At 38.4% G+C, this 25404-nt stretch overlaps 1 protein-coding gene across 28 annotated transcripts in view; it reads right to left on the minus strand.

Moving 5' to 3' along the window:
* Positions 1-25404, minus strand: part of CEP112 (centrosomal protein 112) — a 416875-nt gene that overhangs the window by 362876 nt on the left and 28595 nt on the right. For 16 of the 28 annotated variants that reach the window (XM_073796991.1, XM_073796992.1, XM_019938645.3 and 13 more), the window contains 4 exons: positions 14377-14467; positions 11405-11503; positions 743-790; positions 407-487 (listed from right to left, as the gene is read on the minus strand). In XM_073796991.1, coding sequence (XP_073653092.1) covers positions 407-487; positions 743-790; positions 11405-11503; positions 14377-14467 — 319 coding nt within the window. Of the gene's footprint in view, positions 1-406; positions 488-742; positions 791-11404; positions 11504-12070; positions 12209-14376; positions 14468-25404 lie in introns of those variants that run through there. The other 12 variants (XM_033848296.2, XM_073796999.1, XM_019938653.3 and 9 more) reach the window with 9 other exon arrangements.

The following is a 25404-nucleotide window of genomic DNA, read 5'->3' on the forward strand; positions in this document are numbered from 1 at the left end:
ATTTAGCAGATCAATTTAAAATAGTAGAAACAGTAAAAATAGTGAAATTAGAAAGATACATTATGAGGAAGCTGAGATAAAGAGAGAATGAAGGGATTCACTGAGGTCAAAGATACTGCTTCTAAAACCTGCCATCCCCCCCAGGCCCTGATAATCAGGAACTGATAGTCAGGAGAGAGCCCCTCAGCACAATCTGTCCAGCAGGCCTGGGGCCAGGACACACAAAATGGAAGACGGGCAACACAAAGTTGAAGACAACCCTGCCTTACCTGCATCAGTATTTTATATCCGTACCAATGACAACCTCTTCCTACCGTGCAACCTTATTCTAACCAGAAAATTCACACTACACAAAATACAAAAATTGTTTAATAAACTAGATACATCAGAAATATCTCGATCCTACCTCCTTCCCATGCATTCGAGACAGTAACTGATCCTCCTGGAGACTGCTGGATTTTCTCAGGCTGAATTTGGGAGTCATCTGCTGAATGAGAAAGAGTCATTCAATACTTTTTCAGGCCTGGTTTATCAAAAAGTAAACTCTAAATTGGCTGAAGTTCATGCCAAAATAATACCAATATTGGAGAAAAATAGTGATTTATTCACTTCCAAGCGATAGGATTAATAGGACTATTATGCTTCATAACGTGGACTTGCATTATTTTCTCTAAATATCTTGAGGATTATTTTCTTTTAAAATATCTAACCGTAGGAAAAGTTCAATGCATTTCTCACCTACCAAAGTAACTGGGATAGGCTTCTGTCTCAGGTACCGAGGATTTTCTATCTGAAAATTTTTAAATAAAATAAAGACATTAATATTTGAGTTTTAATTAAACTATAATGAAAATGTTTCCCATATGTCTTAATATTTAGTATGTTTCTTAGAATGGGTATTGCATAATATATTTTTAGTGCCCCATGAACAAATAAAATATAAAGCATAAACTCCTTCGTGCCATAAATGCACCTGCATGACCCTCTCACAGCCTAACCACCCAGCCTCATCCCCACTTCTCCTCACCTCACATTTCATCCCCCAGGACGCTGAATGACCTACATCACCAGAATATGGTAGGTCTTCCTGTGCCTCTCTACCTCTGTCTACCCTTCTAACCCCTATAAGTACCCTCCTATCATCCTTCGAGTCCCAATTTAATCGCTACACTCCCAGGAAGATTTGATGTATGAATCCTTAACTTTACCTTCATAATAAGAACCGGAATACAAAATTCCTTTGGGATTCCTCCTATATCTACCTTTCTATCCCCCAATATACCCTATGTTCCAAGGACACCGAACAACTTGCTTTACCTTGAAAGCACTACACTCTCTCCCATATCTGAGCCTTTGCAACCTGTGAAATCATTCTCATGTGGTTAACTTATTCCAGACTCTCAGTTCAGGAATGTCTCCACCAGGAAATTTAGTTAACTTCCTACTACTGCAGCAGTACCCTGGAGGTTCATCTTCTTTTTGTGAGCTAACATCTATCTTCTGCAAAAATTGTGGACTCTGAAAACAGACTATGCCTGTCTTGTAACACACCTATCCCAACATCCACCACAGGACACAGTAGGTAGTGGGTGTCTCACAAATATTCAGTAAGAAGGAATAAAGGAAGGGAGGGAGGAAGGAAGGAAGAGAAGAAACAAGGAAAGAAGAAAGAAAAGAAGGAAGGAAAGGGCAAACTGCACCTGATCCCACCCTCTTATCATCTCCTGAAGTACGCTGTGTGTCTCTCATGGCTCTTCTGTTATATTTACGTGTTTAATCAGTATGTCTCCATATCTGTCTTTAAGCTCAGTGAGTGCAAGGATGATGACTTCTCAATTGTGTATTCCTGGAACCTAGCATAATACTTAGCATGTAGCAGGCTTTCAATGAAATATTTATTGAATTATGTACTATATGATCAATTAGAAACACTGATTGTTATCTCAACTATTTGATCCACAAATGAAGTGATAATTAAAAATCATTATCATGGAATTCCAATCTCTTAACATCATAAACTCACAATTTGCTACATGGATAACCTCAAAATGTACAAGAATATGAATGTAACACTAATTATGACTTCAACCTAGGATAGTGGTTCTTACCCTGAAGTAAACCATTAGCATCAACTGACAAACTTTTTCAAACATATATTACTCCACTCCTCCAAAATCCCACTGTGTTTTCAAAAAGCTTCTCAAATGGTGTATTATAATTAATAATCATGGAAGATGAACACTCCATACCCAATTTGACAATAAAGTTCGGGGTAAAGGATCAATTAATCAAAGAATATAGCAGCAATGAAATTAAAAATAGAACTTAATCAAAAAATATTTTAATAGGGCTTCTCTGGTGGCGCAGTGGTCGAGAGTCCACCTGCCGATGCAGGCGACATGGGTTCGTGCCCCGGTCCGGGAAGATCCAACGTGCCGCGGAGCGGCTACGCCCGTGAGCCATGGCCACTGAGCCTGCGCGTCCGGAGCCTGTGCTCCGCGACAGGAGAGGCCACAACAGTGAGAGGCTCACGTACCATTAAAAAAAAAAAAAAAAAAAAAAAAATTTAATATAGGATGGATAAACAACAGGGTACTACTGTATAGCACAGGGAACTATATTCAGTATCCTTTAATAAACCACAATGGAAAAGAATATGAAAAAGAATATATATATGTATAACTGAGTCACTTTGCTGTATAGCAGAAATTAACACAACATTGTAAATCAACTATACTTCAATAAAATTCAAAAAAAAAATTTTAAGCCTCTATAGTGACAGATAGGATCTGAAGAATAACTATATTTCTGCACCTAGATTAGAAGAAATTTACAAAATAATTTCTTTCACCTACAGGCTGGTTCCCATAAAGTAATGGCAACTGCCTGAATTTAAATTTCTCTCCCCATCCTCCAAAAATCCATACAGACGAACAAAGAGAGCATTTATTTTTATTAATACCCATCACCCATGCCTACATCACAACAAGGAGGAAGAGATTACAAAAAATTCAAATAACATACAAGTGGCCAAAGAAAGATCACAAATCAGCAGAATTAGATCCTAAGCCAAACCTGAGTGATAACATGGAAAAAAAGCAAGTCCTGAGGGTCCTACTAGTGGTGGGACATAAATGTCATCCAATATTGACCTGTAGAAGGAAAGTGGCTTAAGTGGGTCAGACAAAAAGCCTGAGAGGTGAGAGTGCTGGAGACAGAGGAGTCAAAGAGGGTCACGGGGTGTGGGCCAGAGAAGGCGGTCTTAGGAAGCGAGCACTTCTGCAGTAGAGGGAGGGCCCTGGAAGGAAGGCTGTCCGTGAGGAAAAAAGAAAAAGGGGCTACAGAAAAGGGCCCTACGGAAACAAGAAGAAATCAAGGAATCTGAAGACAGGCCAAAATGACAGCCACAGAAGGCACCATCTACTAAAGGTATTGCAGTTCAGTGGAGCAGGAGAAGGGAGCCTCCCTGAACTAAGAAATAAAGAAAGTACGCTACCCAAGCCACCACTCTCATACGCTCGCTGCCTATTGCTTGTTCAGAAAAACCTAACAGAAATAATCATGAACAGAAAAAAGAATCCGATGTCCATAAAAGCTTACTATAAAAAATAGAACATCAAAATCAAAACCTGTCAGCAGAAGGAATCACTTTTTTAAAAATCCATGAAACAGAAGAAAACTGTCATACAGCCCCCTTTTGCCTCCCCTGTCTGCAGTGCTCTGATTCATCAGGCTTTTTGGACAGCCCACTTAAGGTAGGCCACTCTCCTGCAGGTCAATATTTGATGATATTTACATTCCACGACCACTAGAACAATATATATTCAAGTACAACTTTTAAATAATTTCAGGAAGTTCATAAAGAACACAACAGATAAAGACAAAAATAGAAAGATGTTAAGTAGAGGCTGACCAAATAAGAGCTTGGCAAAGCTGCCGGATGCCAATATGTAAAAGTCAGCTGCATTTCTATAAATTAGCAAAAATCATCTAGGAAAAAAGACGATTTTACAAAGACATAATTTATAATCATAAAACAATATATAACTCCTAGAAGTAAATCTAAGAAAACATTCATAAACCCTTTATGGAGAAAATAATTTAGCTTTTTCTGAAAGACATTAAGACTGAAATAAAAAGAGTGTGAAACCATGTTTTTGGATAGCCTCAATATCATAAAAATGTCAATTCCCCTTAACTAGATCTAGTGACTAAATTTATCCAAACCAAAACTCAATAGGGTTTTCGGAAAATTTAATAAGCTCATTATAAAATGTATATAAATAAATAAAGGGACAAGGATAGCCAAGACATGCCTGAAGAAAAAAAACAAGGTGCGTTGCCTTACAAGACATAATAAAACTATAGTAATGAAAATAACTCAAAGGAACTAACTGGAAAGTACCAGAAACTCAAATATATATAAGAATATGATTCATGAAAGATATAGCACTGCAAATTATTGAGAAAATAAGGATGTGTTCAATAAGAGGAAGAAAATAAGAGCAGATCCCTTCCTCACACCCTGTATAATAAATTCCCAAAGGATTAAATACTTATAATTAAAAGCAGAACTATAAAAACTTTCAGAAGACAACTGAGAAGAATGACTTCATGGCCTTGGAGTAGAGAAAATTTCTTTAAACAACACATTAAAAAAGCATAAACAAAAAAGAAATAATAAATTTGACCACTTTAAGTAAGAACTTCTCTCTCAAAAAAATATTATAAATAAATTGAAAAGGCAAGCCGTAAACTGGATGGAGATATTTGCACAAATAATTAGTCTACACATGTGTAAAGAAGTTCTTTAAAATAAAAGAAAGAACAACAGCTCATTTGAAAAAAAAAATGGGAAAAACTTGAGACACCACTGATGAGGAAATCTGAATAACATAAACATGAAAATATGCTCAATCTGGTGAGAAATATGAAAAATGTAAAGTAATACCACAAAGAGATGGTGTTTTACAGCCACTAGATTGGCATACATTAAAAATTTGACAATAAAAGTGTTCCAGATGTGGAGCACTACTGTTGGGTGTATGAATTAGTGCATTTACTTTGGGAAACATTTATTAAGTAAAGATAATAGTAAAATCTACTTAAATATCATACCAGAGAAAGATGCATAGTCTTTAGTAAATAACACTGTACTATACATATACACAACTTTTTGAAAAACAGAGGCAGCAAATTTCCAGCAGGCAGCAAAGTACACTCAATAAATATTTATTGTCTGAAGGTATATATATGAAAAGTAAGTAACCATTCTCTATTTTTGGAATGGAGAAAACCAGCATAGAAAGTAAGTCCTTCAAAGACACATGCATATAAAACCCTAATTCATAAAGCAGAATTAAATATAAGGGGGAAAATAAAGGAAGAGGGAAACAGAGAATTCCCAAAGATGCTCAAGCTCTAATTAAGCTTAAAATTTAAAACCAAAAGCCAAGAAAACCATCTGTGGCTTATTTTTACCCGGCTCTACATTTGTAAGCAGGGCACAAAATATTGGTTTAGCTAATTACAATGTAGCATCTCAAGTATGCAGAAATAACTATTTCATCCTCTTCACCTTTAAAAGCCATTAAATACAGAAATTAAGGAGTCATCCTGTTATCATAAATTTCCTCTCTCAAGTTGACCAAAAAAAAAAATCTATTATAATATTTAAAAGCAAGAATGAACACTGTAAACAAGCATAAGTCTCCTGTTGTTGTTGTTCATTTACAATACATTGTGTTTGTCTCATGCCCACTTCTAAAATGTAATGAGAACTATTCATAGCAGAGCATGTTCTTTAGTCTATTTGAGGGAAATAAGCAGTCTGTTTTCTGATTTTATAACAGCAGCCAGACGTGCTTTGAAGTTAAATGTTCCCACTTTGTAACCCACAAGTATCATGGACTTGCAGCAATCTGTAGTCTTAACATTCACTTTCTTCATGCTCTTTTAGAAGACTTCTTGTTCTCTCATAACACCTCAAGAAAGAATACCACAATAAGAAATGTCCAAAATGGAAGATAAAAAGAACTTATGTGAAATATTAAAGTCTAACAAAATATTATACAGAAAGCAAAAGCCAAAAATAATTTAGTTCCAATAGCATGAATAAATCACGTGACAAAACATTTCTTGTTTGAAAAACAGTCACAATAATAAAATAAATAATAATTTAAACTAGACATAAATACAGATATCTGAATGCTCTCTACTGAAAACTGGCTTTTAACATTTTATTTTGTTAAGTTTTTTAGCCTAATTTTTCGGTTACAAAGAGTTCTGTCAGTTTGTTTCTTGAAGAGATTATTCAGGACTTGGTCAAACTGACCTCCTTATAGACTGACTAATGTTGATCAAATAGAGATGCTCCAAGGTTCCAGAAATATAGAAAGACACTTTATCTGATATTTTAGCTGTCTTGGAGGAAAGGACGTTCTCGGGCAATATATTACTAGCAGCACAACTAGAATAAGCGTTTTTAAGTCACAGCATCTGTCAGAAGAACTGCCAAAACTCTTTCTATAGCATAAAATAAATTCAGTCATCAATGTCAAATCAATTATGCTCCAAAATAATGTTTTTAAGTCAATATTTTAGAACTTGAAAAATGTTTTCCACAGAAAAAAATACTACAAATGAAGGTTCATTTGTTGGTTTACTCACGTTTCAACAAACATTTAATGAGCACAAATGAAATACAGATATAGACATCAATCACTGCCACAAGGAAAAGCAAATAAGCCAAAGGAACAGAATGGAAACACACATGTACTGTCACCTGATTTATGAGACGAGTAACACTGCAGCGCAGCAGGAAAAGAATAGTCTTTGCAATAAATGCGAGTGTCACCTGGATACTTATAAGGGACGAAAACAAATCTTAACTTCCTATCTTACAACATATACTACAATCGGCCCCAGATGGCATGTAAATCTAAATAGAAAGAGTGAAACAATAGAGTTGTTAGAAGAAAACATAGAACGTCGTCAGGAACTCAAGATAGTCAAAGACCTTAAACAGGACAGAAAAAGCATTTTTTCATGAGATGAAAATGTGAAGATGAACAGCATTAAAATTTAAAATTTCTGTTCATCAAAGACACCAGTAAGAGAATGAAGGAAAGCAACGAAGTGGAAGGAAATATTTACAATACTATATTCCAAAAGTAGTCATCCAGAACAGATACAAAGCTCTTACATATTCAGAAGAAAAAGGCAGACAAGCCAACAGGAAACCTGGAAAAGTCTTCAGTAAGCACTTAACTGAGAGGCTACGCAAACTGTCAGTCAGCATGCTGAACGGCATCTAACGCTATCAGTCCTCGGGAAAACACATATGAAAAGCACACTTCCCAAAGTCACTAACCACTGTCAAGAACGGCTAAGTTTTATAATTAAAAGAAAAACTAACTGACACCACCAAGTATGGAAGAGAAAGTAGAGGGGCAGGAACCGGCCCACGCCGCACCCCGATGACGGTGCAGACCGGCACAGTCACTTTACAAAACCGTTCGGCAGCATCTACCGTATCCATTAGCTTTGCGCTCCTTGGCTTCCAACTAGCGCACTTTATTTAGCCCAGGACTCCGAGGCTCGGCAGCGTGGGCGCTCCTCTCACCTGCACTCGCCCACGCGTCCACTCAGCCGGGGGGACAGCTATGCCCGGTGACTGAGCACAGTTCTGGACAGGCCTCGGCAGGGCGACCACAGGGAAGACAGCCAGGGGTCCCTCACTCCTTACAGGGGGTGCTCGGGGGCGTCTCCAGCTGCCAAGGGCTTGCCGGTGCCCCCCAGCCCTGGACAGGAAGTTCTCCCCCATGGGCTCTGCCCTCAGTGGGGCCGCCGGACTAGGGTAGGGGTGCTGTCCACCCCCGGGAGCTCCCCGCGGGATCGGGGGGCCTCACTCCCGCTGACCTCCCCCACTCCATCCTCCGCCGGGTCCCATTTCCTCCACTGCCTGTCCTGGGAGATCTCCTGCACAAATTCTGAAGAGACCTGACTTAAGGGCGTCACCTAAAGCGTCCCCACTGTTTGTTCGCTCCTGATGGGAGCGAGGCTCTCAGTCAGCACCTAGGTCCCGGGTGGGAACGGGTGGGGGGCTGGTGACCCGATGGAAGGCCTGGGAGAGCCGTCCCCTTCCGAGTCCCACAGCCGTGCTCATGAAAAAAGAAAAAAATTTTACATAAAGACAGTCATGCATGAAATATACGTTAACAAAGCAAGAAAGCTTCCCAAAAGCTAAAGGTTAAAAAGGTTAAAGAGTAATTTAAAAAATAATACAGGAGGAATTGTATTATTTAATTGCTAGCTTTACCAAGTAAATTCCTACTTGAATTATGCATTCCTAGGGAAAGTATTAACACACTCCTAGGAAAAGAAAGAATATAATTGGGGGAGAAATATATTTTTTCAACAATAACTAGAAAATTAAAAATCTAGAACATCTAATGAATCAGAAAGTAGGTGCTGACAGGCAAGCCAGCAACATAAAACATGTGCCCTTAGTACAGAGCACAAAATTCACTAGCTATAAACCGATCATTCAGAGGAAGAAAGAAACAGAAGTGCATTGCACATTCCCATACAAAACTAAAATCGAAGCAAAATCGAAGCTTTTGAATACACTGGGTATTTAAATTATTCTACTGTGATCAAGAGATACAGTTCAACCTGATTAATGCAGATGCGTTATAAATATATAAAAACGCAAGACTTTCATATTTTACACTGTTAGTGCATTCTTTGAACAATAAAAATGTGAAACAAAACCCCAGGCAGTCCTAGTTTTAGGGCATTACCTCAAAATATTTTAGATGTTTTATCTTAATTTTTTATATGAATGAAAATTTTAATCCTCTGAACAGTTAAATAATTGTGAAAAGTACTCTATGTACTATGTGCTAAGAAAGGTACAGCAGACGTTTCAAATGGCTAAGGGCAAAGGCAATTTTCAAAGGACAGCCCAGAATTTTATTTTTCTCTTTGATACTGCTTTCTGGCAAACAGAATGGGTCCTTCTGAGGGATTTCCTGTGCTCCTCTCCCACACCAGTAACTCAGCACTCCCCTCCAGTGGCAGCTCCCCTACCCCTTCAAATGTGAAAACGGTCTTCTTATTGCCCTCTCACTATCAATTCTTTCTTCTCTTTCATTAGCATACTCCCCAAATGCCATGGAGATTCACACTGCTTTAAATCCTTCCGGGTCCCCTCCCCTCTAACTGTGGCCACTGCACTGCCAGCCCCCTCACTCTGAAGTCTCTGAAGACTAGATCTGTCCCAGGCCCTGGATACAGCCACCACCTACAGCAGTGCGGCTGCAAAACAAGACGCCAGCCCTGGAGACTCACTCATGGAGCTGAAAACCTTGAACTCCCCAATTAATCTTACCGCCTCTCTTAACCCTACCAGTCTAGAATAACACATTGAAATCCCTGAAATGCTTCCCCCAACAGACAATCAATTAACTGACAGAGACACAACCTTCCCATTTTCCTGCAACCAAACCTTCAGGCACCCTCCTATCCAGCCCACCAATCAGCCACTAAGCATTCTTTATTCTCTTTGAAATGTGTCTCTTTCCTATCCTTTCCGTCTTCACAGACATTACACCACCGTGGAGGCCACCGCAGACACCTAAATGAGGGTTGGCTCCCTTTCTCCGCGTCTATGCACACCCACTGTGACCTTCTTAATACCACCTAGTCACATGTCCTAAAGCACTGCCTTCATTAAAGATTGGTATTTATATGGGATTTCCCTGGTGGTGCAGGGGTTAAGAATCCACCTGCCAATGCAGGGGACACGGGTTTGGGCCCTGGTCTGGGAAGATCCCACATGCTGCGGAGCAAGTAAGCCTGTGTGCCACAACAACTGAGCCTGTGCTCTAGAGCCCGCGAGCCACAACTACTGAGCCCACCTGCCACAACTACTGAAGCCCGTGAACCACAACTACTGAGCCCGTGTGCCACAACTACTGAAGCCCGTGCGCCTAGAGCCTGTGCTCCCAACAAGAGAAGCCACTGCAATGAGAAGCCTGCGCACCGCAATGAAGAGTAGACCCGCTCGCCGCAACTAGAGAAAGCCCGCGCGCAGCAACAAAGACCCAACACAGCCAAAAATAAATAAATAAATTTATTTTTAAAAAAGAACATTGTTAGTAGGAAGGGTTTTAGGTTTTTTTAAAAAACTAACAACACCTGATGTCAGTGAAGAAGTAAGAAATAGACAGTCCTATACACTTCTGGTTGGAGAACAAATTGGCATACACCTTCTGGAGGGCAATGTACCAAGACCTAACATAACCTAAGAAAGCAACCAAGTAGGTATAAAAGGACTCTTTTATGGAATTTTATTGCAGTATTACTTATATTAGCAATAAACTGGGAGCAACCTACATGCCCAAAAATGTCAGAATGTTTAAATAGGTTATGAACTATCTACTCAAAAGAAAAATTAGTGCTACCATTAATATTCATGCTAATAGAACTATTATTAACTTATACCAAACTTAAAACAGCACATAATAAAATAGTAATTATAATATGACCCCTATTTTGTTTAAATCTTAATTTTATAAATACACACAGAAAAAAATGAGGGAAAGATATATTTAACAAAATGTTAATACAAATTTTATTCATCTGACTTTATGTGTTTTTCAAATTTTTCAAGTTACAAATTATTTTAATAATAAAGTGGGATTAAAAAAATTGATCAAATACCTTTTCACTTCCTGAAAGCATTTAAACAGCATATATGTAAAGTGGAATGTGGAGGGGAAAAAAAATTAATCTCACTACTGCCTAAAATTTAAAAGCTAAACTTCTCAGTTTAGTATTCAAAGCTCCAATGCAGCCCAACCTGACGGCACTGCCCTCTAACCATAACTGAGTCCCGGTCACGGCCACACCTTTCTTCACGCCTCTTTCTGCCTCTAGTTCCTGCCCCCTCCTCCCTACCCACCCAGAAACGTTCACAGCTGGCCTCTGAACATGAAAACCGCCGTCCACGATGGCGGCTCATCCTGAGGCCGCCTGGAGAATGTTTCTAACCCAGCTGACCTTGCTTCTCCAAGTCCTCCTCCTCTCTCCTCCGCCTCAGGATTCTACTTTCTAGATAACTCACTTTGGTTATATAGTTTGACCATACACTATCTTAAAGTTGATTTAACTGTTTCATGTGTATATCTCTTATTTCACCAACAAGAAAGTCAGCTTGTCGAGGGCAGGGACCATTCACGCTTCTTTGGAATGTTATTTCTCTTTCCTGTTCCCCAAGTCCTTCCCAGTGCTCACACAGTACTAAATGTCTAACAGCCAGTAATAGTCATTGTTTAGAATTAAATTAGTGAAGATGTTTTCCAAATACAACATGATTCTGCCACATCAACATACATACATGAAACAAATACTTTTTTACCCCAAGATTCCAACTATTAAGGCGAGCTTCGATGTCACTGTCATCCAAAGAAAGAGCAGATCTCCTCGAATGAATTTCCTAAAGTACAAAAGAGAAAAAGAAAAGCAGGATGAAAAAAAAGACAGGATGGAGGGAAGAAACAAAAGTGGAAAGGAAGGAGGGAAAGAAGGGAGTGAGAGAAGGAAGGACAGAAGGGCAGAGGGGAGGGAGGGAGGGAGGGAGGGAGAAAACAGGACAAAATATATGTCATTCAGAGTAATAAGAGTTTTGTGTGCCTTTTTTAGTAATGCTATACTACCCTCAGAGGAAAGGATTATGTTACAACGGAGTTAGTTCTCAATTCTAAGTAATGACTGTTTATTACAGCTGCTTAAGGCTATGAGAGGCCTTCACAATATATTCACACAGCAACTAGATTTCAGAAAAAAAAAATCAAAAGAATATTTTAAAAAATAATCCAGACCCTTCTCTTTAAGTTCTTTCACAAGAAGTTTTAATTGTGGTATACCACAGTAACTTTAAAGGGGGGTAAGGAAACACTTGAAAAAATGATTATTTACTCTCATTAAAATTAGTTAACAGGGCTTCCCTGGTGGCGCAGTGGTTGAGGGTCTGCCTGCTGATGCAGGGGACGCGGGTTCATACCCTGGTCCGGGAAGATCCCACATGCCGCAGAGCGGCTGGACCCGTGAGCCATGGCCGCTGAGCCTGCGCGTCCGGAGCCTGTGCTCCGCAACGGGAGAGGCCACAACAGTGAGAGGCCCGCATACCGCAAAAAAGAAAAAGAAAAAAAAAATTAGTTAACAGGGAAGTTTGTATTGCTGTGCAAGAAGCTTTTTGTTCTTAAATTAATTCTCATTCATACACTGTACATAAAGAGAAATAAGCTTTGGATTCACATCATGAAAACATAATTATTTATTATGAAAAAGTAATTCTTTACTTCTTAAAAAAATTAAGGGACTTCCCTGGTGGTGCAGTGGTTAAGAATCTGCCTGCCAATGCAGGTGACACGGGTTCGAGCCCTGGTCCAGGAAGATCCCACATGTCGCGGAGCAACTAAGCCCGTACGCCACAACTACTGAGCCTGCGCTCTAGAGCCTGCGAGCCACAACTACTGAGCCTGCGCACCTAGAGCCCGTGCTCTGCAACAAGAGAAGCCACCACAATGAGAAGCCTGCGCACCGCAACGAAGAGTAGCCCCCGCTCACCGCAACTAGAGTAAGCCCGGGCGCAGCAACAAAGACCCAACACACAAAAATAAATAAGTAAAAATAAATAAATTTATAAAAAAATAAAATAAAATTCCATGCTCTTTTCCCTCCCATATAATTTATATTATAAACTTATCAAACCAGATTAAAATTATAATTAACTGAGGACAGCCAAAGATCTGTACCCAGGAATGGACAATGACCTGAAAGCCCTACAAACTCAGAAAGTAAGTCTGTGGAAAATAATAATGTACATCCTACAGTACAGCCAAAATATTTTATTTAAATTTAAATTCTTGGTATAGCATTTTCATGCTTTTAGAAAACCTCACTACTAACAAATAAATCTATTTATCTATGGTCATTTAAATTATCTTAAGTGATGAAAAATACATTAAAATGTTCTTCAGACACAGATGCAGAGAACAAACGTATGGACACCAAGGGGGGAAAGCCGCGGTGGGGTGGGGATGGTGGTGTGCTGAATTGGGCGATTGGGATTGACATGTATACACTGATGTGTATAAAACTGATGACTAATAAGAACCTGCTGTATAAAAAGATAAATAAAATAAAATTCAAAATTTGAAAGAAAAAACAATGTTCTTCATATTTTACTGAATCTCCAGATTTCTACTGAACAAAATGTTGGGTTTATTATATACACTATATTAAAATTCATTATTGCCTCTACTGTTGGTCCCTTGCTTTTTGAATGTGTGTGTGTGTATGTGTGAATGAGAATGTCTTTTAAAATGCACCTCCCTTATTTATTTTGAGTAAATATAATGATTGATAATAAATTCACAAATATCTAAAATGTGCTGCTCTTTATATTAAGATATTTATGAAAGTTCCAAACTGGACCCCTCCATCACTGGAGAAAATGGAAGGAGTTATGTTCAGAGCAAATGTTCTGAAACAGTCGTGTTTCACATTCGACTTGCTTGTAACTAAAAGTCTCATCACCCAAGACAAGCTGAGCTATGCTGTAGGAAGCAGGCAGAGTCCTCTTTATCAACCTGACTGGAATGCTCATTAGCTCCATGGTCAAACCAAATCTATGTTAAGTAGTTACATGCAAGAGAAGTATTCATATTTCAAGATAGGAACAGTTCACCTTCATCAGGAAGGCAGTGTTCCCTACTTCACTACAAACTAATCCCAATTTCTTAAGTTTATGACCATTGTGCGTCTAATCATTTTTAGACATATACTGAGTAAAAGGGGAAAAGTTAACTAAAAAACAAAACCTTTTCAAAGTTATTCTTCAATGCACAGGAAAAATGATAAGACTGATTAACACGATGCCTCAGAATCTTTGAGAAAGCAGAAGGAACGCTATGGAACATACCAAATACACCACTTTCTTTGAAACCAGGATATTCACCAAAACCTTCAGACTTCATTGTTTGTAAGTAATCGTTGGAATTTAACAATATGAAACTAAAAATATGTGGAGATTTTTTTTTTTTTTTTGCGGTACGCGGGCCTCTCACTGTTGTGGCCTCTCCCATCGCGGAGCACAGGCTCCGGACACACAGGCTCAGCGGCCATGGCTCACGGGCCCAGCCGCTCCGCGGCATGTGGGATCCTCCCGGACCAGGGCACAAACCCATGTCCCCTGCATCGGCAGGCGGACTCCCAACCACTGCGCCACCAGGAAAGCCCTATGTGGAGATATTTTAAAACAAGAAGCAAACAAACAAAAAAAACAAAAGTAGAATCTGATCTTACATAACTCCTTGGGGTAATAATCTGTCCATCATCTCTGTAGGTTGGACTCATAGACTGTGATCTGGTTTGGAGCTTTGCAATGCATTGTTCCCTATTGAGAGACCAAAACAGTCACAGTCAGAATTGGGGGAATTCAGAGGACACAGGGGTATTCAAATCTAGGACTACAATATTCTTTTCCTTTTGGAAATGAGATGACTGTTTATATTAACAATGACGTTTCAATAGCAAAGAAAAAAGAAATACGAATAATAACCACTTGTATTCATTAAACTATAAGTAAAATGTCACCTAAATGCCACATGCTTGCTTACAAACAAATGCTCTTGTTAAGTGGGACTATAATAAACCACATGCATTTCCCCTTTTCCTACGTGTAGGAAGAGAAAAACTGAAGCATACAGTCTCAGAGAAGATAATTGTTTTCAAAGGTTAGCAAGTTTTGTTGGATTCATGTTTCACATCATGATGAAGTCTTAAAATATATAAAATAACAAAACTTTCACATAGCTGAAAGTCTGAATTAATTTGAAGCCATCTCAGAAACCACAGATAAATCAAAGTCCTAAATTTAAAAATATCCCATGTTAATTTGGGTAAAACATAAGTAGAGCATAAACAGGAAAATAGTTCAGCTTCCAGATGAATTAGAACAAAAACTTTTCTCCAATAGAAAATATATAAAATATATAAAATATATAAAATATTGTACAAAAAGTGCCATTCTCAACACTCTACTTTAGCCTAGAGTCTCCCGTATATTCTTTCTTTTTTAAAGAAGAGCTCTATTGAGGTATAATTGACATACAAAGAACTGAGCATATTTACTGTGTGCAATTTGATGAGGTTGAACATACGCAAACACCTGTGATACCATCACCACAATCAAGGCAACATATCCAATACTTCCCAGAGTTTCCCTGTGACCCTCTGTTTTTGTTTTGTTGTAAGAACACTTAATAGGAGGTCTATCCTTTTAACAAATTTGAAGAGCACAATACTACATTGTTATCTAGGCACTATGCTGAAGATATGGAAACAACCCAAATATCCATTAACAGAGAAATGGACAGAGCAGAAGTGGTAGACACATACGATGAGATATTAACTCTTTAACTGGATTATGTGGATGGCACCTGGTGCAATCATCTTCCTGTACTGCCATATTTTTATACTACCAAGGATAATGGATAAATTACTTCATCCATTACCCTAGGGAATCTAGTTTCCTAAGAAAATATTTGACTTCCCTTCATGTCCACTTCTCTCCCATATATTTCTATTCGAGCTACTTCAATGGAAGTTCCATGATTACAAATATCTATTCTCTGAATGGTTACTTCAAGAAACACAAAACGAAAACTAACCACTATTTAATGAATTAAAGCCACTGACTTTCAACCACTAGCCATATCAGGATTTCCTTCACAAGTTGTGGGTCATACTAAGTATTCTCAAAAGACGGAACAGTAGTTCAAAAAGACAAGATTAAAATTAATGTGTTTTTTGGTAGTTAACACTGACAGAATAACATTCCTCAGACTAGTTACCAAGTAATCGAGAATGTCTGAAAAAGTTGTTTTAAAGAGAGCTGTAGATTTGTTTAATACCCCTACTCAGTAGTCCAGATAGCCAAATACTTAAAAATAAATGAGAAAAGGAGATAAAGTAATATTTTGAGAATAATCTCATCAGCCAGTGTGCTTGAGCTGATATAAAGCATTTAAAACTTAGTATGTGGGAAGAGACACCCTGATATACCATACTAAGTAGTGGCCTGTTCTTCTTTAAGAATAGATTAAACAATCATAAAAAGAGCGATACTTAAAAATTGAAAAATGCTTAAATATTAAAAGTAATTCTTCTCATAGAAAATATTAATAAAAAGAGGACTGAAACATTCATCTACTTATTACACAGGGTGCATACCTGAAACAACACACCCTTTTAAGTCATATGTAGCTGTCTTCTGTAACGATCCTACCTTTCCCTTCTTAGTAAATTTTCAAAATAAGTTATTGAATCTATGTCCCACCCTGCCATGTCCTCTCCAACCAACTACAATCTGACTTCCACTCATCCTGAAAGTGCTGTAAGTAAAGTCAGCATTGATCTCCTAGGTGCTCAAGCAAATGAGCCGCGATCTGTCCTTACCCTGGCTGCTCGCACTAAGACATTAGGGGTGGTGCTTTAAAGGTGCCACATTTATTGGCTCCACAGAACCATTCTTTCCCGGTTCCTATCCGGTCCTTTAGAAATCTCCTTCACAGCTTTTTCACTAGCTTTTCTTTCTCTGCCCATCTCATACATGCTATAATCCCTGGGGTTCTGTGTCTAACCATATTTATTTTCCTTTTATGTGCTTTCCCTGGTCAATCCAATATACTATTAGTTTTTCAAATAATAAGGAGAAGCTCTGATTACCAATCTACATCTCCAGCCCAAACTGCTCTCTTGGCCTCCAACCCCATTGCAAATACAAACTGAATAGCCCTACCTCCAATTCAACATGCCCCAAACTAAATTCATTCTATTTCCCCTGAAACATGCTCCAGTGCAGGCCAAGTAAAGCAGAGGCATTGCTGAAGTCAGCTTCTTGTGAAGGCAGTTGAGCCAACTAAAGAAGGAGGTCAGTATCATTGCTAAGATCCAGCTGGCACAAGAAGCATAGGGCATTAAGCACAGAAGTTTCATCTCTTGCCACTGATAATGACTCCAGCTGGAAACACAATTAACTGGAACTCTAAGGAGGCACAAAGACGGCTCAGATTCACAGTGATGGGGCTGGAGGTCAGGGTGAACAGGGAGACAGAGGGCAGGGGGCAAAGCTTAACCCTGTGTTATCCTTTAGGAAGAACAGCAGGCGCTGCCTGCCACAGAGAATAAATAGCAAGTCATGGTGCTTATGAAGACAGCCTACCGTTGGTACGGGGGACACGATGACAGCGAGGTCAGGACTACGGAGTTTGTGCCAATGAGGAGGAGGGACTGTGGCTCATTCACGTGTGGGTGCCAAGCTAGCCCAGAAAGCAGGGTCTCGGTGTATGAGTAAGATTCCCTGGCATGCCAGTGCCTCCTTCCTCCTCTGGAGGAGGAAAACTAGAGGAAATGTAAGTTTCCCCTTTCACTTTTTCCTAATGCTAAAATACTTCAACGACGATCCAGAAACATTCTCCCAGCATCTTTGCTGATTCCAAATACTACAGAAACATAGACTTGTCACGATAAAAATAAAGAGATAAGTAATGAGACACATAATAAGCTTTAAAAGCCTAAACAAAGACTGACTGAATTTCTTCCTGCAAAAGAAACTTATACATACGGAAAATTTCTAAAATGTCTTTTTAATTTGTGTCCTCAATGTGATTCAAGTAGACATTTCAGATATAAAAAGGAAATAAACAATCTGTGATCATAAAAATGTGCTTAAAAATGAAAAACATGATTACCAAATTTTAAAACCACAATGTAAGAAGAGAATGGCAGATAAAATATAGCATAAAATCAAATCAGTGACTTAGAAAACTACTTCAAGAAATATTCTGAGAACACACAAAAAAATTAAGGGATGAATATAATAAATAAAAATGCAACAGATAAGGAAGATAAATTCAAAATCTCTCATATCAAAATAATATGAATTCCAGAAGGCATAAATAAAACAGAAACTGGGAAAATAATAATTAAAGAAATAGTAGTGACAATGCCAGTCAAGACTGCATTGGAGAAAAACCTAAAGGAACAACCTAGAACATCTCTTTTAGCTCGGACAAAAAGGCAATGCCCAAAAAACCCCAAAAACTGTAATGCCATGCTATTGTCAAAAAGACCACAAATAAATGTTGGTGAGGATGTGGAAAAAAGAAAACCTAGCACCCTGTTAGTGGGTATGTAAATTGGTGGAGCCACTATGGAGAACAGTAAGGATCGTCCTCAAAACACTAAAAACAGAACTACCATATGATCCAGCAATTCCACTCCTGGGTATACATGCAAAGAAAATGAAAACACTAATTCAAAAAGATACATGCACCCCAATGTTCACAGCAGCACTATTTACAATAGCCAAGACATGGAAGCAACCTAGGTGTCCATCAACAGATGAATGGATGAAGGTGTGGTACATATATACAATGGAATACTACTCAGCCATAAAAAGGAATAAAATTTTGCCCTTTGCAACAACATGGATGGACCTAAAATGTATTATGCTGAATGAAATAAGTTAGACACAGAAAGGCAAACACTGAATGTTATCATTTATGTGTGAAATCTAAAAACCAAAGCAAACAAATATAACAAAACAGACTCACAAGCTAATTGTTACCAGTAGCGAGAGGGGTGGGGGGAGGGACAAGGTAGGAGGAGGGGATTAAGAGGTACAAACCACTATGTATAAAATAAATAAGATACAAGAATATATTGTACAGCACAGGGAATATAGCCAATATTTTATAATAACTTTAAATGGAATATAATCTATAAAAATACCGAATCACTAGTAGTATGCCTGAAACTAATATAATATCGTAAATCAACTATACTTTAATTTTAAAAAATGTAATGTCATAAAAAGGACAGGAACTGAAGGTCTGCCGGGCTCTGGTTTCAGAGACAGCTAGAAAGAGCAGGAAGTATGACTCTGGACAAGTAGGAGAGAATCAAAGTTCCTCTAAGTAGAAGGACAAAGTCAAACTCATCAAGAAACCAAAAGCAGGGATGGAGTTCCTTGTTCTTGAGAAGAAGCTGAAAATCAGTGCTGGTGACCACTTTGGAAAGCTCTGGCTTATAAGAAGCTTTGTGCCCTGGAAAGGCAAGGAACACAGACATGGCCTCAAAGCCAAGGAACTAGACTCGTCGTATGAAAGGACAGAGTTCAAAGTGAAAAGAGGGGGCGCAGTGGTTAAGAATCCGCCTGCCAATGCAGGGGACACGGGTTTGATCCCTGGTCCGGGAAGATCCCACATGCCACGGAGCAACTAAGCCCGTGCGCCACAACTACTGAGCCCTCGTGCTACAACTACTGAAGCCCGCACGCCCTACAGCCCGTGCTCCGCAACAAGAGAAGCCACTGCAGTGAGAAGCCCGCGCACCGCAATGAAGAGTAACCCCTGCTCGCCGCAACTAGAGGGAGCCCGCGCACAGCAATGAAGACCCAATGCAACCAAAAATAATTTTTAAAAATTAAAAAAAAAAAGTGAAAAGAGGCATTTGGTTCCCCAAATTCCTATAAACAGGAGGCAGCCTGAGAAAACTACTCAGCTTAAAACAAATCATTGCTTCTGTTAAAAAGCAAAAAAAAAAAAAAAAAAAGATAATTCAGAAGGAAAAGTCAAGAACCCAAAAGACAGAGCAGAGAACCATGAAGAACACTTCCAGGAAGCAGCACTAAGCCCTAATCAAGAAACTGGCAATCAGCACCTGCTAGATTTCAGAATTTCTATGGAACTGTCATTGGTTTGTGTCTCCCATTTTCCCTGTTTTTTAAATGGGAATTCTCCAGTCCCTCTCTCACCACTGGGGGGGTGGGGGGGAGGTAACCTACAACTTTAGTTCACAGGTGTTTACAATGGAAGAAGCCACACCAGGAAAGTCTCACCTACACCTAGATATGACTTTTATTAGGTTTACTGAAGTATAATTTATGTACCGTAAAGCCATACCCATTTAAAATGTAGAGTTCCGACAAATGCATATACCTGTGTAACCAGTACAATGAAGATACAGATTCTTTCCATCACACCCAGAAGTTCTCTTGGCCTCCCTGGCAAGCAATCTACTCCCTCCCACAAACCCAGGCAACCTGCATTTCGCAGAATCTCTTATATATGGAAGCAAACAGAATGCACTTTTTATGTCTGGCTCCTCTCACTCAGGAAGGGATTTAGCCATGTTGTTGCATGTATCAAAGTTCATTTCTTTTTATTGATTAGAAGTATTCCATTATATGCATGAACCTTAATTTCCTTTTTGATTCATGTACTGATGGACACTTGTCTCCACATCTGGCTATTATGAATAAAGCTGCTACGGACATTCAAGAATTTATGTGGACATATATTTTCATTTCTCTTGACATGTAGGAATAGAATTGTGAGGTCATGTGGTAAATTATCTACAACTTTGTAAGAAATTGGTAAACTGTTTTCCAAAGTGGTGGGGGCACTTTATATGCCCATTAATGCTGTATGAGACTTCCAGTTTCATCTCATTGTCACCATACTTGGTTTTCTGTCTTTATCATTTTAGCCATTCTAATGGGTGTATAGTGGTATCACAATTGTGCTTTATAATTTTCATTTCCCTGATAAAGGATGACGTTGTCCATCTTTTCATATGTGTACATTAGCCATTTATTTATATATACACTTTGTGAAGTGTCTGTAAAATCTTTTGCACATTAATTGGGTTGTTGTCTACTTTTCCTTGAGTTGCACATACTCTAGACACAAATCATTTATCAGATATATGTATTTAGAATATTTTCTCTATATGCAAGGAGCACCATCTATTCATGATATAATACCCTTTGTATATTTTCTGGATACAATATGCTAATTAAGAATTTTAAAATCTATATTCATGCAGGAATATTGGTATGTAGTTTTACATTCTGGGAATGTCTGTCTTCTTTTGAAAACAAAGTAACACAGACTTAACAAAGTGAGTTGGGAAGCATTCCCTCTTTCTCTATTTCCTGAAAAAAATTCATGTAGGATGATATCATTTCTTCCATAAAAGCCTGATAGAATTCACCAAGGAAACCATCTGGGCTTACAGATTTCTTTATAGGAAGGTAGTTAATTATAAAATAAACTTCTTTGGTTAACTATAGGGATACTCAGATTCCCCATTTCTTCTTGTCTTTTAAGGAATTCTTCTATTTCATCCAAATTTTCACTGATACAAAGTTGTTTATAATAGCCTCATTATACTTTTTTTTTTTTTGGCCATGCCACGTGCTTGCAGGATCTTACTTCCCTGACCAGGGATCGAACCCGGGCCCCTAGCAGTGAAAGTGAGGAGTCGTAACCACTGGACCACGAGGGAATTCCCACCTCATCGTATTCTGAATGTCTGTAGGATCTGTGTGGAGCCTCCTCTTTCATTCATTCCTGACATTGCGAATTTGTGTTTTCTCTCCCATTTTATATTTTTAACTGTGGCAAAATACATGGAACATAAAATTTACCATCTTAACCACTTTTTTTTTTTTTCTTCTTAACCACTTTTAAGTGTTCAGTTCAGTGGTTGGAAGTACAATCACAGTGTTGTGCTACCACCATCACCATCCATCTCTAGAGTTGTTCCATCTTCCCGAGACAGAAACACCTTACCTATTAAACAGTAACTTCCCTTTCTCCTCTCCCCTCAGCCCCTGGCAAACACCATTCTACTTTCTGCCTCTATGAATTTATACTTCATATAAGTGGAATCATACAGTATTTTTCATTCTGTGACTGGCTTATTTGCCTTAGCATAATACCTTCAAGGTTCACCCATGTTGTAACATGGGTCAGAATTTCCTTCCTTTTTAAGGCTCAAGAATATTCCATTGTATCATATGCCACATTTTTATGCATTCAGCCATTGACGGATACTTGGGGTGCTTCCATCTTTTGGCTACTGAAAATAATGATGCTATGTACAAGGCTATACAAGTATCTGTTTGGGTCCCTGTTTTCAATTATTTTGGATATATACATGGAAGTGGGATTTCTGTATGATATGGTAATTGTATTTTTAATTTTTTTGATGAGCTGCTGACGGTGTTCAACCACAGCTACACTATTTTACATTCCCACCAACAGCACAGAGGGGTCCAACTTCTCCACATCCTTGCCAAACACTTGTTTTGTTTGTTTGTTTTATAGTAGCCATCCTAATAGATGGCATCTCATTATGGTTTTGACTTGCATTTCCAGAATGATTACTGATCAATTTTTTGGAGAAATGTCTATTCAAGTCCTTTGCCCACTTTTTAATCAGGTTGTTTGTTTTTGTTGTTGTTGAATTGTGGGGTTCTTCACATACTCTGGATATTAACCCTTTTTCAGGTCGGTGATTCGCAAATATTTTCTCCCATTCCATGGGTTGCCTTTTCACTCTGCTGATTGCGTCCTTTGATGCACTAAAGTTTTTAATTTTGACATGGTCCAATTTATCTACAGCTTTTTTTGGTTGCTGCTTGTGCTTTTGGTATCATATCCAATAAATCAATGCCAAATCCATCGTCATGAAGCTTTCCCCCGATATTTACCTTTAGGTATTTGATCCATTTTGCGTTAATTTTTTTGTTTTTGTTTTTGTTTTTTGCGTTACGCGGGCCTCTCACCATTGTGGGCTCTCCCGTTGCAGAGCACAGGCTCCGGGCGCGCAGCCTCAGTGGCCATGGCTCACGGGCCCAGCCGCTCCGCGGCATGTGGGATCTTCCCGGACCGGGGCACGAACCTGCGTCCCCTGCATCGGCAGGCGGACTCTCAACCACCGAACCACCAGGGAAGCCCACTTAATTTTTATATATAGTAAAAAGTAAGAGTCCTACTTCATTCTTTTGCATGTGAATATCCAGTTTTGCCACGCCATTTGTTGAAAAGACTGTCCTTTTCCTATTGAATGGTCTTGGCACCCTTGTCAAAAATCATTTGACCATATATGCAAGGGCTTATCTCTGGGCTCTCTATTCTAATCTATTAGTCTATATGTCTGTCTTTATGCCAGTACCAGACTTTTTTACTAATTTATCCAATCATTAATTTGTTCATTCATTCATATTCATTTAACAAATAACTGAGTTATTAACTGTGCTCCATGGTACAGTGACAGGCCTTAGGAATATAATTGTGAGCAAGACAGTCTCTCTCCTCAAGGAGCTTTGTGAATAGGAACCACAGACTGATATCAGAGCAGACGACACCCCTTCTATAGTTTGTTAAAGATCATTCCCAACAGTCTTTGCATCATCTTCATAAAACATGAAGTCATAAGGAAAAAAAAAACGCTTTATTGATTGCTACGTACAGGTACCTAAGTACCGTGGCCTCTACGTCATTAACACTGACAAATTGTGGCGCCTCGCTTACCAAATCTGGCCAATGCATTATGTGTTACCGGGCACACTCACATTTACAGTGCTGTCTGTCCTTTGTATAGAGCTTGGTTTGGGTACATTTCCTCTTTGCTTCAACAAATACCGAGTACAAAGAACTACTAGAATCTCCAAAGGTGTGTGGACTTATATATATTTTTGGTGCTCTCTCCAAGTGAATTTAGCATCTCAGTATAGCCAAGCAAGAAACTTATTTAATTCAAAAACTGCTAGTTATTTTTTATTTAAAATGCAAAAAAAAAATATGTTCATTACAAAAGGTAAATAAAACTGGCAACAGATCTAGCTTCCCACATTTCCCAGCACAAACACCAAATGTGAAAGTGAACTGTAGGGTTGTGTACAGTTCTCTCTTTCCTTCATGTATCTTAGACTAGCATCAGCATTGACCGTCCTGCAAAATAGCCTTGTTTCCCAGAAACAGGAAGACTACTATACCTGGGTTGGGAAATCCATCCTTGCTATATCCAAAATATTTACATGGTTGTAACATTTCTGATGTTTTTTTTTTCAACTCTAGCAATTTTATAGCCACTTTTTACCTCTTCTTCTTTCCACACCTCTAATCTCTATTATGAGGTGCTAGCTACTAGAAGGGAGGTAAGATTAAAACTGCACACTGGTGCAGAAAGCTCACTCTATCCTTTGAGGATAGCACGACACTGTTTAGATTACTGTGGCATTGTAGGAAGTTTTGAAATTAGAAAATGTTAGAATTCCAGTTTTGCTTTTCTTTTCCAAGACTGTTTCAGCTATTCAGTGTCACTTGAGATTCCATATGACTTTTAGGAAGTATTTTTCCTTTTCTGAAAAAAAAAGCCACTGAAATTTTGATAGGGATTGTATTGGGTTGGCCAAAACGTTCATTCGGGTTTCCCATGTCACCCAACCCAATATTATTCAATATATCACTTTGGGTTGTATTGTACATCTTAATAATATTAAGTCTTCCAATCCATGAACTCATGTCTTTCCATTTACTGGTGTCTTTTTAAATTCCTCTCAACAATATTTTGTAGTGTTTTTAGTGTACAAGTCCCTGGTTAAGTTTATTCCTAAGTATTTTATTCTTTTTGACACTGTTGTAAATGGAACTGTCTTAATTTCCTTTTCAGATTGTTCACTGTTACTGTATAAAATTGTGACTGATTTTTATTTGTTGGTTTTGTATCCTGCTACTTTATTGAATTTGTTTATTAGTTCTAATAGTTTTTTGTGGAATATTTAGTTTTCTGTATGTAAGATTATATCATTTGTGAACAGAGATCATTTTTCTTCTCTTTTCAATTTCGATGACTTTTCTTTTTCTTGCCTCATTGTTCTGGTTAGGACTTCCAGTACTATGTTGAATAGAAGTGATGAGAGTGGGCATCCCTGTCTTACTACTACTCTTAAAGGTAAAACTTTTGCTTTCACTCTTATGTATGCTGTTAGCTGTGGGCTTTTCATATACGGCCTTTATTCTTTTGAGGTAGTTTCCTTCTATTCATAGTCTGTCAAGTATTTTTATCATGAAAGAGTGTTAAATTTTGTCACATGCTTTTTCTGCATCAATTGAGATGATCACGTGTTTCTTTTCCATCATTCTGTTAATGTGGTGTACTATAATGATTGTTTCATTTGTCAAATTTTCCTTGCATTCCGTGAATATATCCCACTTTGTCATGGTGTAAATCCTTTTACTGTTCTGTTGAATTGTTTGCTAGTATTTTTTTCAGGGTTTTTTCATCAATATTCATCAGGAATATTGGTTTGTAGTTTTCTTGTAGTGTCTTTGTCTGGCTTTGGTATCACAGTAATGCTGGCCTCATACCATGAAGCTGGAAGTATTCCCTCCTCTTCAATTTTGGAAGAGTTTAAGAGTTTGGATTGGTGTTAACTATTCTTTAAATGTTTGACAGAATTCACCAGTGAAGCTA

This window comes from Tursiops truncatus, chromosome 20, assembly GCF_011762595.2.
Source record: "Tursiops truncatus isolate mTurTru1 chromosome 20, mTurTru1.mat.Y, whole genome shotgun sequence".
NCBI lineage: Eukaryota > Metazoa > Chordata > Mammalia > Artiodactyla > Delphinidae > Tursiops > Tursiops truncatus.